The 17,297-nt window shown below is 45.3% G+C and overlaps 1 protein-coding gene across 1 annotated transcript in view; it reads left to right on the top strand.

Moving 5' to 3' along the window:
* LRIT3 (leucine rich repeat, Ig-like and transmembrane domains 3) overlaps window positions 1–17,297 on the top strand; it is a 351,531-nt gene that overhangs the window by 176,906 nt on the left and 157,328 nt on the right. Inside the window, exon 2 of the mRNA XM_069630736.1 lies at window positions 14,583–15,058. Within this exon, the coding sequence (XP_069486837.1) occupies window positions 14,583–15,058 (476 nt within the window). The remainder of the gene's footprint in view (window positions 1–14,582; window positions 15,059–17,297) is intronic.

Raw genomic sequence — 17,297 nt, 5'->3', positions numbered from 1 at the left:
AACGGGAGGAGGCCTGTCTACACCGAGACAGCAGTGCCACCTCTGTGCGCTGCCTCTCTCATGCGATAGGGCGTTTCACCACAACAAACATGGTGTTGTCACGGCGGGTCAGGGAGGGCAACAACATTATGTCTAACATTGTCGAGACAATGTTGGTTGCCCAGCAGGCTTTCATGGGCTGTGTGCCAGCACCAAACCCTGCTTTGGCCTCCGCCAGCAGCACACCCACGAGTTCTGTGACCAGCAGCCCCAGTAGGAGGTCATCACGGCAGTAAGGAGCCTCTGGGCAGTACATCCATGGGCACAAGCGCAGCAGAAAATAGGCTGTACATTGCGGAACTGTAACCCCACAAGTTGTGATGGGGTCCAGGTTGGTGGGTGGGTACGTTGGGGAGGTGGGGGTGGTCCTTAGTGGGGTTTGCCAGTTTGGGCCTGGTCGGTGGGTGGGTACGTTTTCACGTGTGGACTTCATCACAATCCCAAACCTGTTTGCCCTGCTAATTCAATAATACACTGGTGTGCAAATGACGAGTGGACAATCTAATTATATGTGTATAGAAATCATTTACTGTAGTGCTACAACATGAAGTGCTGAAAGTGTGTATGAAGTATATCAGAAGAAATTGTGTATGAGTGCTCCACGTGCATGTTGTACATCAATGGTACCCCGGCCTGGTAGTGCACCCATCCCATCACTGTCATCATCATCATCATCTTCATCCTCATCTGCTGGCTCGATGTCCTGGGGCAGTGGAATGTTCCTGCGTATGCACAGATTTTGCAGCATAGTATTATTATATATTATATATATATTATAGTATTATTATAGTATTAGCATTGTATTATTCAATTGTCTGCAACCACGCTGTGACACCTCAGTGTCATCACTATGCCGCATTTTATGTGTGTTATTCTTAATACTGTCTGCTTATAAATGTAAAAATTATACTGAACTGTCTGCAATTACGCTGTGATACCTCAGGGTCTGGTCGTATACTAAATGTAATAAATAAATAAATAAATAAATAGCACATGCAAGTACTATTTTCCCTGTCTTCACCGGGCTGTACTGCAATGTGCCACCTGATCTGCTCAGGCAGCGGAACCTGGCCTTCAGCAGTCCAAAGGTCCGCTCTATCACGCCACGTGTACGTATGTGTGCCCGATTGTAGGCCTCCTCTTGCCTGTTCCGTGCCCGTCATATGGGCGTCATCACCCATGGCGTGAGTGCATAGCCGGCATCACCTGCATGGGAGTGAAAGTAAAGACACATGTTACTGTTTGTGGTATTACTGTCTGTATCAGATGCAGTCCAGAGATGCCCTTTCTGGTAATCCAATGTTTGACTCATCTATTCTGCACACTTAGATCACATTTCCATGCTGGGTTCTGTGATGCTTAGATTCGTGGAGTGATGTTAGGCAAGAGGCCTAGCAGTTCGGGCTGCGCTGCTACCATTGGTGGCAGTACCTGACTGATTTGCATATGGCTGGACCCCTTTTGCAATGGTGCAGATGGGCAAAAAAACGGTGGTGTGGAAGGGTGCCCAGAGCAATGCCAGTGGTACAGATTCATTCACAACCTTCCACCCATCACTTTTGTGGTTCCAATCATTGTAATGTACATGTGTTCAGATTTGGTGTGTGACTCCAGCATTGTGATGTGATGGGCAGATCTGCATCAGGCAGAAACAGATCACTGCAAGGATGTGACCACTGCGCACAGCACAAGATGCGCCCATTGTGTGCATGGGAGTAGCAAATGTACATCGGGCGGGGGAGGTACTCACATCCTCATGTTGAAATTGCATGTAGTGCCACCCCATGGCCAGGGTGTACATACATGAAGATAGGCAGGGCATGTTTTTGCGTGACATGGCATGGTGCAATATTCAAGTCGCCGCAGTATGCTGTGTGGATTCTGGTGCTTGTCTATTGGGGCTTGTCTATTCCCCTCCCAATACACAGGGGTCATGCATTGGCAGTTGTGCTCACCAAACTGCATGGGACACTGTGGGCCTTGACCACCCCCCCTCCCCAAATACAAAGGGGTCATGCATTGGCAGTTGTACTCAACCAACAGCCATATGCTTTGTTCTGCATAACATTTAATGTAGCGTGGCAATGTTGAATTCCGCAAGACCATCGAGTCGTGTGGACCCTGGGAAACATGCACAGCAATAGGTGATGACTTTTTGGGCATTGGAGACCATCTGGACATTCAGTGAGTGGAATTACTTCAGATTGTGGTACACCGCCTGAATTGCATGTCTGACAATCAACTCCACGTGCGTACAATCTAATGCACCTATGAAATTGGACATGCCAGCAATGGCATGGAAGGCCACTTTGGTGGCAATGACCTGGGCAGGGGCACGGGGTAGGGAAATGTGCTCTGATGCATGGCGCAGCAGCGTATCCAGTACCTGCAGCAGTAGCCTGGAAAAACAGGGTTGTAACAGCCCGTGCAGCTCCCCAACAGTGTGCTGATAGGTTCCAGTTGCGAGGAAATGCAGTACGGACATTACCTTCAGCAGGGGGATTGCAGTCTGGATGCCGATGTGGCTGCTGATGTCCTCTTCAATGAGGGTGACAATAGATATGATTGAGGCCCTGTCAAGCCGGTATAATGTGTGGATTTGACTTGGGGTCAGGTTCCAGGGTGAGGCCCTGATGCAGGGTATTGCTGGCTGCCTGCGGGGTGGTACCTGCTCCACATTGATGTTTTGGGTGCCCACCGGGTTCCTGATTTGCCTCCTGCGCCTATGCCGCCTCCTCCTCTGCCTCAGTACTGCTTCAATCTGCACAGCTGCTTTGCAGGTTAAGTATCTCAATTGCTGCTAGGACGGATGACAGCATGGTTGTGTTGGAAGGTGGCTTGGGTGTGGGGTTGTAGGCTCCCAGTGGCCACCATGTGCAGCTGGCCAGATTGTACACACATGGGCCCTGTTGCAGTTCACCTGCCACTGTTTAATGCCATGTCTGTGGTGCCAGCGGTACCGGCACAGTGTTCACAATGTTTATGCCATGATCCTGGCGGTGTTTCCGTGTACCTGCTACTCGTAATGTGCCCGGTGTTGCGCGTTGCTGGTGATTGGGGGTGCGCCGCCGAGTCGTCCCGCTGTTTACGTGCACGGAGCTACCTGGTGCGGTGACACCGCGGGGGTCGCTTTGCAGTGATGGTGTTTCTGGCATCGCGGGTCAAGGTAAACAGTGCCGGTACAGGTTTACCAGCACCGTTATATCCGGAACGGTTAATTTGTAATGAGGCCCATTGAGTTTTGACATACAAGAACAGCTGGTCCAACATCCTTTTATGACACTCATCTAAAATGAAAGTCTGGCCCGTTCGAAGTAAGAAAGAAATAACAACTGTTCCCCATAGCCATCCTATTCTTCTTGGTCTTATCATTTTTCGTAAAAATATATCCTTTTCTAGAAGTCTGGGACATTTGTCTCGCAGTATTGTTATTTAACTTAAAAAGGTGCATTCTTCTAGAAAGAAATTTCGTTTTACTTTTAACAAGGTTTTTTCTGTAAACACTTGCCTTTCCCAAGAAACAAAAGAGAGATTTCCCAAAATGGAAAAAACGTGGTTGTTGAATGAAATAAGATATTCTCTTTTAAAACATAGAGGGAATAATGCCCCTAGTTATTTGCAAAAGGAAGACACGTTACCTATTATGGTCATATCAACATTTCTTTACATTTAACAGCCTTGTTTTTATTATTTTCAATTCAGTAAGAGAAACGGCTATTTATAATGTAGCTAGACCAGTAAATACGAGCATAATCACTGTGACAATGACAGCTGAAATGACACCAGAACAAATCCCTGTGGTGAGCACACAGATTAAAAGATTGAAAAGAAGTGTGCTAGATGACTCAAGGCGCTTCAGCAAATATATTGATGATTCTTCCATGTCACTAATAACCTGTGGTATACACACATGACCAAAGTGGGGGGAGAGAGAAGTTCCCTACACCATGAGTGCCTCCAGAATATTTATACCCACAGAAATACCGGCACTTAGAGCACACTGTGTGACACATGTAGAACTCTGTACTAAAGGAGGGCAGTTTCAGGGAAGGTGGGCCACTTTGCGATGGCTGAGAAAAAGAACGTTCCCTTATTAGGACAGCTACATGAAACAAAAGTCCATGATGATTGACACTAGAACAGAAATAAGGTGATGCAACATACACTGGAAGGCCGAAATAGAGGAGAGGTTAAAATAACAGACCAAACGTTGTTACAATGCATTAATGCAGCAGGGAAAGAACTACCCGGTTACTGGGAAAGACTCCAGCTACTAATATATGGAGATCTACTTACCTCAGAAGGTTGGGTTGAAAGGATGATGGGTTGTAAGGCACAATCACTTTTAACAGTGCCAGTAGAGGTTATATGCCTCTAGGAATGGATTGAATATTCCAAATTGCTCACGTGGATAGAGAATGAAGCGTGCCCCTACCCATAGTAGCCGTGAAGAATGCCACCTTTTGCTTTTGAAATATGGGTGTATTAAAAGTAGGGGAAAATAAAGGGGGCAAGCACATTTATGAAATGCCTGGCATGCACATAGGCACAGCTATACTAATGGACCACCATTGGACCTGTGGTTCAAAAGCCTACATCAAGCTCCCTCTGAATTGGGGAGGCCTTTGTTCCCTGGTGGTGATAAGTGCACCAGTTTTAGTAGTGTTCCAAAATGAGGTGCAGATTGGTGATTTCCTCAGGATGAACGCACACATAAGGCATAAGAAGCCCCTCACCCTTGAATGCACAAAAAGAGATCAAAAAATAAAAACCCTCCTCAACCGATTGAATCGCCCAAACCAGCGCCACCAAGCGACTCTTCTCAAAAATCGACTCCCACAACGAAAAAAACAACCTCTCTTGAGACTAACTACCTGCTCTCAACAAAATGCCACCAATACGGGAGAAGTGATCACACTTGACCCACTGCTTACTGTAAGCACGAAAACTAAAAAAAACCCTGGCAGAGACCGCGGACGATGTACGTGACTCTGAAAACACTACCAACACCAAGATTAATTCCATCCGTTCCCATAGGACTGCGGAAGAATTCATGACCCGAATCTCTTTGATAGACTTAACGCAACATTGGGACTCAATAGAAATTTTGTTCCGCAATTGGAAACTACAGATAGCTCCAAATCGCAATCACCAAACCCACCTGCTAGTCCCAAAAAAATCCACAGTAAACTTCTATCTTCAAACCCTCATTCAGAGCCTAACAACAGAACACCAATGTCGAAAGACATGAGCATTGAACAACTCCACCAAAATCTAAAGACACCTCAATTGAACCCCTTGTCCGGGGACTCTCACATCAAAGAACAAAAAACTTCATCAGCACACCGGCGAGATGATGCCCCCAGAGCAAAAGGCCAACCAACAAACACTGTTCGACTGTTCAAAATTGAACAAAAACCAACCGCCGACCACTAAATGATTTTGAATAGAAGAACGGTCCTTAAGATACTCAAACAAGTCGACACGCTTCAAGTCTTAAAGTCAGATGACTTCACTCTGATAGAGCCCTACCATAGGAACAAGCAAGCAAAGGCCTACCTTCACATCAAAAATTCGGCACTTCGTGAGATTCCCCAAGATGTCTACGCAAAACTAGCACGTGTGGGTTTCGTCTTGACTGAGATCCAGGTGGCAAATACCACCAAGAAACAGGCTGAAAACTACAAGAAATCACCTGTCAAAAATTACAGATACAAATCGCAAACAGAGGATTTATATAGACCGGCAAGAAGGAGAAGAACTCCATCTCCATTGGGAAAATCTGACTCTAACCTCACCAGTTCAACCTGGAAACGAGCGAACAGATCTGACCAACTGAAACACGATCCATCTGATAATGGCAGAACTGAAACAAGAAGAGAGTTTAGAAACTACAAAAGTACGGAAGACCCCACACGATCTCTAACACTCCAAGAACCCGCCAGTATGAACGCAGATCTACATCGCCAGATCGCAGTGAAAGGAAAAAACAAATAGCAGATTCGACCGCTATCTGCCCAGAAGTTATGTCAAAAAAGGGCAGTTGGTCATGGATACAGGACGCCCTGACACCAGGCCTCAAAAGATAGCAGCAAACAAGGGGTGCCAACCACTCATCGCGGTCACCCCAACCTACCCACGAAGACCTCTGCAATCCAACTTTGTCCATAACTTCATGGAACACCAGAGGCCATGTGCACCTAACCAAGACAGAGGGCTTCATTACACGGTAGGCGGTAAGGGTTTACCGGTACCGGTATTTTACCGGTACCGGTAAACCCTTACCGCCTTACTACGAGGTCCCTTTGCGGGTTGGAGAATTTAATGCCTGCTTTTTTCAGGCGTTAAAAACCAACCCGCAAAGGGACCAGGGAGCTAATTACGGTACTGCAATTTGCGGCACCGTAATTAGCGCCTTCCCCGTTCCCATAGAGCCCTATGGGGCAAAAATGGGAATGGGGAAGGGCAGTGGGGGAAGGGGAATTACCGCCCCGCCAACCTTTTGCACCTTGGTCCACCGCCATCCGTGTAATGAGGCCCAGACAGTTACAACTTGGGAGCACACGACATTCTCTGCCTACAAGAAACTTGGTTGATGGATAAACCAGCTCTGGATGGATACACCTTAGAGATCTCACCTGTCGTCAAAGGCCCTCTAGGCAGACCATCTTCCGGCTTACTGATAGCTATTTGGACAGGATCAAATATAACCATCACTAAGATAATAGCAGCAATTTATGACTTTCTGGCAGTCTTATGACATGGAACGATGAACTCCCAGCAGAAACTTTATTTCCCCAGGAAGCCTTTGCCATAATCAACATCTACTGGAATCCTCAAAAAACATCTTCAGCAAACTTCTGCGAGACAGCTGCCAACATCATCAACGAGATTATGATTAAACACCAGACCTCGAACATCCTAATTTGTGGAGACCTCAAGGCAAATTGCATGAACTCTAATTCACCCATGACGACCTCGTCTGTTCGTACTTCGACAGAGGATAGAGGAAAATCGTGGGTAACGCTAATGAAGTCTAAAAATCTCCAAAATGCAGCAAACGTATGTAACAGCCAAAACATGATACGTACATGGGAGCGAGACCAGTCTTGTGCAATTCTTGATTACATCTTCGTGTCTGAAAAAATCTACACGAGCATAGCCTCGTTCGCAGTAATTAGAACCAAAGCTAGTGATCACAACTTACTAAATCTTACCTGTAACACCAGAGTTCAAGATCAGCAATTTTACAATACTGCGATCGAGACAAACCCTCAGCTAACCCGCTTGCGTATGACCACCAAAGACATCAAAACTCTGTCAGACAATTTCAAAACCTTAACTTCTGACACCGAAGTAAACGATTCGACCTTCAGGGACAGTTACATTCCACTGCTACTCGCCTATAAAAAAACCTCGGAAACACCCTCAAATTCTTCGTTAAATCACAATCACACATACAACCGGAACCTGGTGATTAGACGAGGCCACCTAAGGAAACTGAAAAGAGAAGCAATGACCCAGAACACAACAACACTATGGGAATCCTATTGCACTGAGCTGAGACTCTACAAGCAGTGGTTAATAAACACCAGAGCTGCCCTCTACCAATCAGACGCTGAAAATATGCTGAAGGTCCTAACAAACAAAAAAACTCGAGAATTCTGGACACTTGTTAATAAAATAAACCACCATCCCAATTCTCAAATGATAAATTCAGTTTCCAAAGCCAGCTGGATCACCCATTTCACGCAACTCTTCGAGTCCCCTTCTCCCATCACGGAGAGACCAAAACAACTCACGCGTGAACTGGGTGGATTTGTCGGACAAAGAAGAAATAAAAAAAAGTCATCTTAAAATTGAAACTGTAAAGAGCACCCGGACCGGACGGTCTTGCAAACTCTGATCTAAAGCAACATCCAGAGGCCTGGTCAGCGGTCCTGAGTATGATGTTTAAAGACTGCAAAGAAAGGAAGATACTCCCAAGTTCTTGGACTCAAGCAGTCATTGTCCCAATCTTCAAAAAAGGCATTAGAGAAGATCCCTCCAACTACCGGCCCATAGCTTTGCTGGATGTCATTGGCAAGGTCTTTGCATCAATCCTCCTGACCCACTTCCAGAATTGGGCTCGATCTTCACCGGCCGCGGACCCGCTTCAAACGGGATTCCAGAAGAACGCAAACACAGGTGCCAACATAATGATTTTGAGCATCCTTAAAGAAAAAGTCCTGCTAGGTGCTCCACAAATTTTCCCTGCCTTCGTTGACCCATCCCAGGCCTTCGATAGAGTCGATAGACCTAAACTGGAACAAACTGAAGGAATGCAACTGTCCCAAAGAAATCCTTGACCCCATTATTGCCTGCACTCCAATACCAGTGTCTCTGTCCGATTGAACCACCAAGGGTTACTCTCCAATCATATACCATCACACCGCAGAGTCAAACAGGTGTGCCCATTAGCTCCAGCACTCTTCATATCTTACCTTGGTGATTTCAAAGACTCCCAAGACTCGATTAGATAATTTCCACCAAAAGTCAGAAACACAAGGGTCATCAGACTTCTATATGCCGACGACCTGATCATCTTGGATCATACACAGGTGGGCTTCCAATGCCAACTTGACAATCTAGCCCAATACACCAAGGTGAACAATCTGGAGATCAACAAATCAAAAACAAAAATATTGATTCTCCAGAAGCAGGGGAACAAAAAGAAAGAGACCCTACAGTGGTATCTAGACCAGTCGAAAATCGAAATCGTCTCGACATTCAAGTATCTGGGAGTTGAAATCGACAGCACTAAAAAAGGATTGAGCATCCAGCAAACCTTATGGTCAAAGACCAAAAACCTAACTTCTCAACTACGTGCATTGGACAGAAAATACGGAAAATACAGCCTACTTCCGGCTATTCAGTTCTACAAGTCAAAAGTAATTCCATCACTAACTTACGGCATGGATGCAACACCTGCAATTTCATCCACTTTGTGGCCTATATTGGAATGCTATATCTGGAGAGCAGTACTAGGCCTACCCAAATCTACTGCCGTTGCAGCAATAAGACGAGAACTAGGTCTACTTTCCCTAGAGGCAGTGGTGGCCCAGAGTACCATCCAACTCTCCAGAAAAATCGGGAATCCTTATAGCCTAGGAATATACCACATGACTGACGTGGAAATCGCAAAAGGAAGCAACAAATTCCTAAATGACTGGGTTCTTACACAAAAGCTCATACTGCAAGAGATATCTTGTTCTGAAGAAGAACTAATTCAAAATCCACTAAGAATAAAATTGAAAATGGAATGGCTAGACTGGATAAAAACAAATGAGAAAGCAGTTTCGAACAAACTACTAGTCCATCTGCCACTGGTCTACAACAAACTTAAAGAGCCTATGAGGTATTGCACAAAATACCCAAGTAAACTTTTAATGAAAACCTTATTGAAAGCCCGTCTAAACCTACTACCTACTCAAGAAATCTTAGCAATACGAACAGCGTCCGATCAAAAAGCATGCAGACTCTGCAAAGACCCTCAATCTACAGAATCAATAAGGCACCTCTTGATGATTTGTCCGACAATAGACCAAGAAAGAAAAGCTTTCCTCGGCCCCCTGTTCATAAACTCTTACGTCGATGATGAAAACACTTGGTGGAACCGCCTCATTACAGGAGCCCAAACTAGATGGCTAATAGCAGCGACCAAACTTCTAAACATCACCTTGGAGAAGGCCACTCAACCTCAACCGGACTAGCCTTTCTAGTTAGAAGATGAAGATATTGGGTCCCCTTCTGAAGTCCATTCACTTTTCTTTCTTGGTCCATGCAGAGAACGGACAGTCAAAACACTAATATACTTACCAACAGGATCAAAACATCTTTGTAAAAATCTAAATAGATTAAATGCAAATAAAAAATAAAAAAGGGATAATAATCACTCAGCAAAGATGGCAAAGGCGTATGACGACATACCAGATTAGCATAAATTGTTCCGTAGGACAGAGATGATCTTTACATTCCTCTTTACCCCCAGGTTGCAGGCCAATAGGAATGCCAAATGGTTGCAAATAACCTGAAGGGAACTGTTGTAGACCATAAATATGACTGTTAAAGGCTTTAACACCATAGGGGATGAGATGAGAGCAATAAGGCTTATGACCCTCCAGAGCAGACATGTCCTCGATCTGATAACGTCTATGGAAGGGGACATGTGCACACACATTGGGCCTTCTTGCTGCAAATATAACCACCCACAATGAGGAAAATGGGGCCCTCACAGAGGCAATAGCCACCTTGACAGAATTGCACACAAAAATGGCGGAAGAGGTGAAAGACAATGCAGATGATGGCTTGTTAGACTTCCTGTTCTCATGGATACCCACCTGGTTAGTTAACACATTCAAAATACTTGTGGCCATACTGGTACTAGTACTATTAACATTATGTGTTCTAAGAATAGCAATAAACCAATGCAAAAAGACTGCCAAAAAGCAGTAGGAATGAAAATAGTAATAAACTTGGATATTCATGTGCATGGGTATACAAAAAGAGATGGCTTCCCCCATTCCAAGACAATGGAAAGCCCTATTGCACCTCCTGTGTCAAAATTCCTTTGTTCCCAGGACCCTCACAATTACACTAAGCACTGGGTATATTGTGATTCCAATGGGGAGCGCTGCTCCATGACCTTGAGTTCAGATGAGAATGTGAGACATGGAGGTACCTTGAGGGGGTGACTAAAATGTGGATACCAAAGGAGCCCTATATGGGGGAGAGCAGAAGGAAGAGTGTGGTTGAGCACTCGACAAGAGGAAGGAATGTTGGGAGGCAGATGACTATGTCATCTATGGCTTCTGCCCCTCCCCGGTCCGCTAATATCTGTCTGGCTCATATTTTGATAACATGTCAAGTGTCCAAGGTTGGGTAACATAGAGGCAACCCATCAGACTCCTTAATGTCATGCCGCCCATCAAGTAATATGCCAACCAATCCCTTGTCAGTGAGGTGATATAATTTTACTTTTATCAATATAGGTGTGTCTAATCAAATCAAATGTTGAACCCCTTTCGAAGCCAAATGTAGCCAAGCTCACTAACCTATCCCCATTTCCCATAGGTTTTTGTAAAATGGAATTATGTAATGATGTCACTGATAACACATCTAGTATTTAGGCAGTTTTTAAAATTGGTATTTCGAGAGTCACAAAATATGAATGCTTTTATGCGGCCCCTGCGTTATTCAGATGATAATAAAGCTGTGTTTTGCTGTGCACTTTTGTCTACTTCCTCATTTGAGTCTGGTTTGGATTGACTTCAGTTCCTCTGGGTCTGTTTGGGACTTTTTGGGCTGTCTTAACACAGTTTGGTGATATGCCAGCACCGTTACCGCACAGATACCACCAAACTTGTAATGAGGCCCACTGTCTCACCCCTTCTCCCCACCAAGTCTTCATATCTTGAAGTCTCTGAATACTTCCATCTTAAATGTTTGTTTCTTTCTCTCAGCATGTCCCTCTCGATTTCTCAGTCTCCCACTTAATTTCTGTTTCTCTCATTCTTACTGGTTCCCGTCTCACCCCTACACTATTTCAAACCCCTTTCACAATCCCTTTCCATAACTCTCTTGCTCAGTCAGACCTCCTTTGCTCCCTTTGTGAGTTGTTTGGTTTCTGTCACTGCCAATCGGATGCCACAGAGGAAACAACTTATGAATGTAGGCCAACGCAGGTTTGTTTTGTGAATCTGTTCAAAGGTTGGACAAGTAGTGTCCAAATTGGAGGACACTCCTGTCCCATGCACACCAATTGTATTGAGGAAACTCAATCAAAGCTTAATGGATATAAATGAACGATTTCCACGTGCTTATTCTAAGGTGAATTTAGATAACACTTTATATAATCTTATTGCACAGAAGATGCTTTGTTACCTTATATAAACTCAATGGGCCTCATTACGACCCTGCCGGTGATGGTATGAACGGTGCCGGTAAGGCACCGGTACTGTTCATACCGTCCTGCGGCATTATGAGTTCTGCTTGCGAGTTTCTGACAGCCCGACAGGTCTTTCCTGGCGGGCTGTGCGGCACCCGTGAGCATAACTCGTAATTGCGCCGGCACCGTTGGTGCCAGCGCATCCATGCTCCCCAGCCCCATTCTACCCTATGTGACAAAGTGAGGATCGGGAGCCCGGCAATACCTACACCCGCGAATGGGCAATTACCGGCCCATTCATCTCGTAATGGGCCGGTTATTGCCCAATCGTGGAAGGCGGTGCCGGTAGCGAGCATGGCGGTAGCTGTGCCTGCCATACAGGCACGGCTACCGCCATGCTCGTAATGAGGCCCAGTGTGTTAAAACATATGTGGGCCATAATTGGCAATACTCATGAAAGTTCTCTCTACTTACATTTGTAGACACATGAAGTCCTCGAAGTTATGTTAAAGCCAATGGGCCTCATTATGATGTTGGTGGTGATGGTATGAACGGTGCCGGTAAGGCACTGGCACCGTTCATTCCGTACTGCCGAATTACGAGTTATGCTCGCGGGTGCCTGACAGCCTGCTAGGTTTTACCTGGCGGGCTGTGCGGCACCCGCGAGCATAACTCGTAATTGCGCCAGCACCGTTATCAACGGTGCCGGCGCATCCATGCTCCCCACCCCATTCTGCCATGGGGATTGGGAGCCCGGCAATACCGTCACCCGCGAATGGTAAATTACCGGCCCATTCAACTCGTAATGGCCCGGTTAATACCCAATCGTGGGTGGCTCTGCTGGTAGTGAGCATGGCGGTAGCCTTGCCTGCCATACAGGTACGGGTACCGCCATGCTTGTAATGAGGCCCAATAGCTAAAGAGTTTCATGCTCCTGATGAAGGGAGTCATCTCCCGAAATGCATAGAGATCAATATAGTTCTGATCACTGTTTGTTTATGATTGATCTATGTATTAATAAAAGACTGAGACTTGTCAGCAGATTCAAAACCACTGAAAGTGTAACCAATTGTCTGAAAATAGTTGATTTATATCCATTAAGCTTTGATTGAGTTTCCTCAATACAATTGGTATGAATGGGACAGGAGTGTCCTCCAATTTGGACACTACTTTTTTCTCAGTATGTAGTGGCAGCTTAGTGTGTCAGAGATGCCTGTTCTCTCCCTTGCACACATAATCGACCTATAGTTTCAAATATTTACTATTAACAAACACCACTACCATACTTTCAAGAAGGAGTGCGCTCCAGCGAATCACAGGTTCATTTTTGTCTTTCACAAAAGTTGGACAACTCAGCGGTTGTAAACAAAAAGAAAGCCAAAATCAAATCAAACGTCTTCTTGCTTTAGAAAGGCTTTCCCAAAAGTCTCACTGGGTCTTTCCCTGGTGTCTTAAGCACAACTCGACTTGATGGGAGATGTCCTTGTCCGTGGTGGGCCATTACCTGTGGCCACAGTTTTGGTAGCGTCCCTTAAATAAACAAAACTCCCACTCCTGCACCATCAGCTCTTTCCATTCCTGCTCCTCCTACACCCACAGCTCACTCTGCACCTCCTCCTACTCCTGCACCTTCAGCTCTTCTGCATGTCCACCTCTCTGCATCGGTTTGCTCTGCTACTCCAAACATCCACATTCACTGTTGTTGTGCCACGCTTTTATGGAAGCTCGATCATTCCTCCGGAGCCACCTGCTGTCTACAGCCTGCATGAGCCATGATGTTGCAATTTTGGAATTGGTTGTGTGTTAAGGATCCAGGTACATTCAATGATGTATTTCCTGCTGCCCATTCTGCTCTGTAAATGGAGCTTATACTAGTCTGGACTGCCATCTTGGATCTCCAGATCCCCTAAATGCGGCCATAAAAAGGGCACACGCAGCATTTGTAGGGTAACAGTGGGGGGGCCAGCAACTACTTGTGTTCATCTCCTGGGCTGCAGCTCTCACTAGAATGGAATCATTTTGGAAACACAAGTTGGTAACCTGTGCTTATTCTTTACCCATGTACAACTCTTGCCTGTCTGCATAGATGCAGCCACAGTGGTTATCTTTGCCTCCCAAAGGAAGACATTTAAAGGGCTAGTAGCAGGAGTTGAAGTTATATGTTTGTCTCCTGCCTCCAACCCCTGGTGCTGTGGGGTTGGACCAAGGGATCCTCCTCATATCGCCCCCTGACCTTGCATAACATAGTTGGTGTTGGGGTTCTAGCCCACTGAGTTGCTGCCCCATGCACCCTGGAGCAAAGCAGGGAACATTATGACATTTCCTCCAGGGATAATACTGGAATGCCTTGTTTTAAATAACATAACCAGTCCGCATAGTGAGCATGCAGACAATGCACAGCAGTTACAGTCCTCTTGTGCAAGTAGGCAAAGCAAGTCATACAAATGAAATGGTGACATTGCAGCTGCCTTTCAATATATCGACCTTGCGCACTATTAATATGAACAGTGTTTTCCATATTAAAATGTCAAACAATGTAGGAAATTGAAATACTTTAATATTTCGTGTATTAATTGCTACCTTTCTTTCTTTCCTGCCATTTACATGTGAATGACAGATCAGTCCTGTGCAACGATCCTGACATGTATGACATCCCTATCAATGTTCCAGTGGACACCGTCAAACTCCGGATTGAGAAGACAGTGATCCGTAAAATTCCTACAGAATCTTTCTACTACCTGGTTGACCTGAAGTACCTCTGGGTGACCTACAACTGCATCTCTGGTATCGACACCAGCAGCTTCTACAACCTGAAGCAGCTTCACGAGTTACGCTTGGATGGAAATGTTCTGCCGACCTTCCCATGGGAGTCCTTAGCTGAAATGCCAAGCCTCCGGACCCTCGATCTGCACAACAACAAACTTGCAAGCATACCGTCCGAGGCGGGCAAGTACCTGAGCAATATTACCTACCTGGACATCTCCAGCAATAAGCTGACTACTCTTCCATCGGACCTCATGGATATTTGGCCGCCTTTCTCAGAAACGAGATCCGCTAAAAGCCCTGGGCTCATCCCACAGAGAGTGATCTTGGGTGAGTTTGTTTGTTCTTTCGGTATTTGATTATTCATAAATCTCACTTATCCATAACATATGCAGATTGTCTCTTTTTCTGTGTTCTTTTGATGGTACTTTGTACAGTGTTTTGTATTATACATTACCTCTTTATGCCCATCTCTTAAAACCGTTATGACAATACCGTGAGAGGCTAATTTATGTTGGTTGAGCTACTAGGATTAATACAAAACTCTTTCTGACACTGGGGAAAAGGGAACAGGAAAGGTCTAGTGTTGCGGTGGGCTGAGCGGTAGGAGTGTGAGAAATTACAGAGACTAATAGATGTATCAGAATGATGTATTGGGTGCAAACACCGCCCCGTCCACCATTCCACCGATGATGTGGAATTTGGATTGGGTGGGATTACGCATAATCCAAGAGGCTGAAATTCTGGTGCCATCGGGTAGGTGATGTTTTCGGCCAGTCAAGAGACCAGAATGTTCAGTGTGCTCAGATTAGTTTAAGTGATTTTATTTTTATTTATATAACGCTATATGCCAAAACTGCTGTTCAGATGTAAAAGCGGTACAAGTAATGTCAAACAAAATTTGAAAAACAGAATTAAAAGGCACAGTTAAGCAGTAAGTAGATGATTTAAGATGACATCAGAAAACAGAAAGAGAGGACAGGGAAGAAAGAGAGAGAGGAATCATGTTCTAGTGCTTTCAGGCCAAGAGAGAAAGGGAACAAAAGCAGGAGTTAGCACAAGGGGGGCAATTGACAATAAGAAGAAAATGCGACTGAGAACGGAGAGAACAAGGTGGGATATACAAAGTGATGAGAGTGGAGAGATACAGTGGGGCAAGACCATGCAGGCGTTTAGACCTAGAAAATTGATTGAACAACAGCTGTGACTCAAAGGGGAGCCATCGAAGAGAAGCAAGAGCTGGGGCGATGGACTCACAGGAAGATAAGGGAAAGAGAAGATAAATAGCAGAATTATAAATGAAAAGAAGAGGGGGGAGGGGAGCTGCAGGGCGGCCAAGTAACAGAGAGGAGCAATAGAACAGTTGGGGAGAAAAGTAGGGAAGAAATAAGAATGTTTGTGAAAAAGAAAGTTAGAAATGGTGTAGCCTTCTGACTATTACAGAGATAGAACTGACATGAGCTTGAGAGGGCAGAAATATGAGGAGAAAAAAAAACGAGATGAGCCAAGGATTACACTAAGATTCCAGGCAGAAAGAGAAATGGGCAGAGAGGAGGGGGCAAAGCAAATGGAGGGGGGAGGCAAAGGAGGAGGAAGAGTTGAAGCAGGAATGAAAAGTACCTCAGTCTTGGAGGGATTTAGATGAAGAAAGTGGGCCGACATCCAAGACTGAATTGCAAGAAGACAGGAAGTAAGAGTAGAGTGTATAGACGAAGAGAAAGAAGAGAATGATAGAGAGAGCTGCGTATCGTCAGCATAGAGATGATGAGACAGACCAAAAGAAGGAATAAGAGAGGCAAGTGGAATTGTGTAGAGAGAGAAAAGTAGGGGACTCAGGACAGAGCCCTGGGTAACCCCGTACTGGAGAGGCATAGTAGAGGAAGCAAGACCAGCCCAAGACGCAGAATAAGTGTGACTTGTCAAGTAATAATGACTCCATTGCAGCACCGATCCACTGAAACCTAAACATGAGAGAGAATGGAGCAGAAGAGAATTATCTATACCATCGGAAGCAGCAGAGTGTCTGCGATTCCAGACAAAAAGAGTGTGCAGACCAATCCAGCCTCCTGGTTGGCCAAAATGGTTGTGCTCCCATGCTGCACATCCCACAGCACCTGCATACATGTTCCCCACCCTCGGCCAGCACCACATTTAATTGTGACCAGAAATAGGAATGAAGTGATCTGCTGCATGCTGGGATAGATGCAAACTTACCTCACCCTGAGAAATATAGATGTGTTCAAGGAGCCTAGTCATACAAAATGGAACAGGTGTATTAGCTGCATGCAATCAAGAGATCCACTCTCGTGAACTGTGAAATTCTGTCTTGATCTCTGTACCATCAAGCCTCAGAGTAGATGCTTCAACTGTATTAATAACTATGCACCCTAATGTACACTCAAAGGTTTGATGCCACGTTAGTTCGGTTTATTATTACTGAAATCACATGGACTGTGAGCATCTGCAGTTACTGCCTCCGCGTAGCACCTTTCCTAGAGATCAGTAGCCATGTTTTTATTGCGAGCCACAGCTAAAGCTCTTGTGCTGAAAAACAGTGTTCTGCTAACGA

This window comes from Ambystoma mexicanum, chromosome 6q (genome assembly GCF_040938575.1).
Source record: "Ambystoma mexicanum isolate Mex_15411 chromosome 6q, UKY_AmexF1_1, whole genome shotgun sequence".
NCBI lineage: Eukaryota > Metazoa > Chordata > Amphibia > Caudata > Ambystomatidae > Ambystoma > Ambystoma mexicanum.
This window is presented reverse-complemented; position numbering and strand designations above follow the sequence as displayed.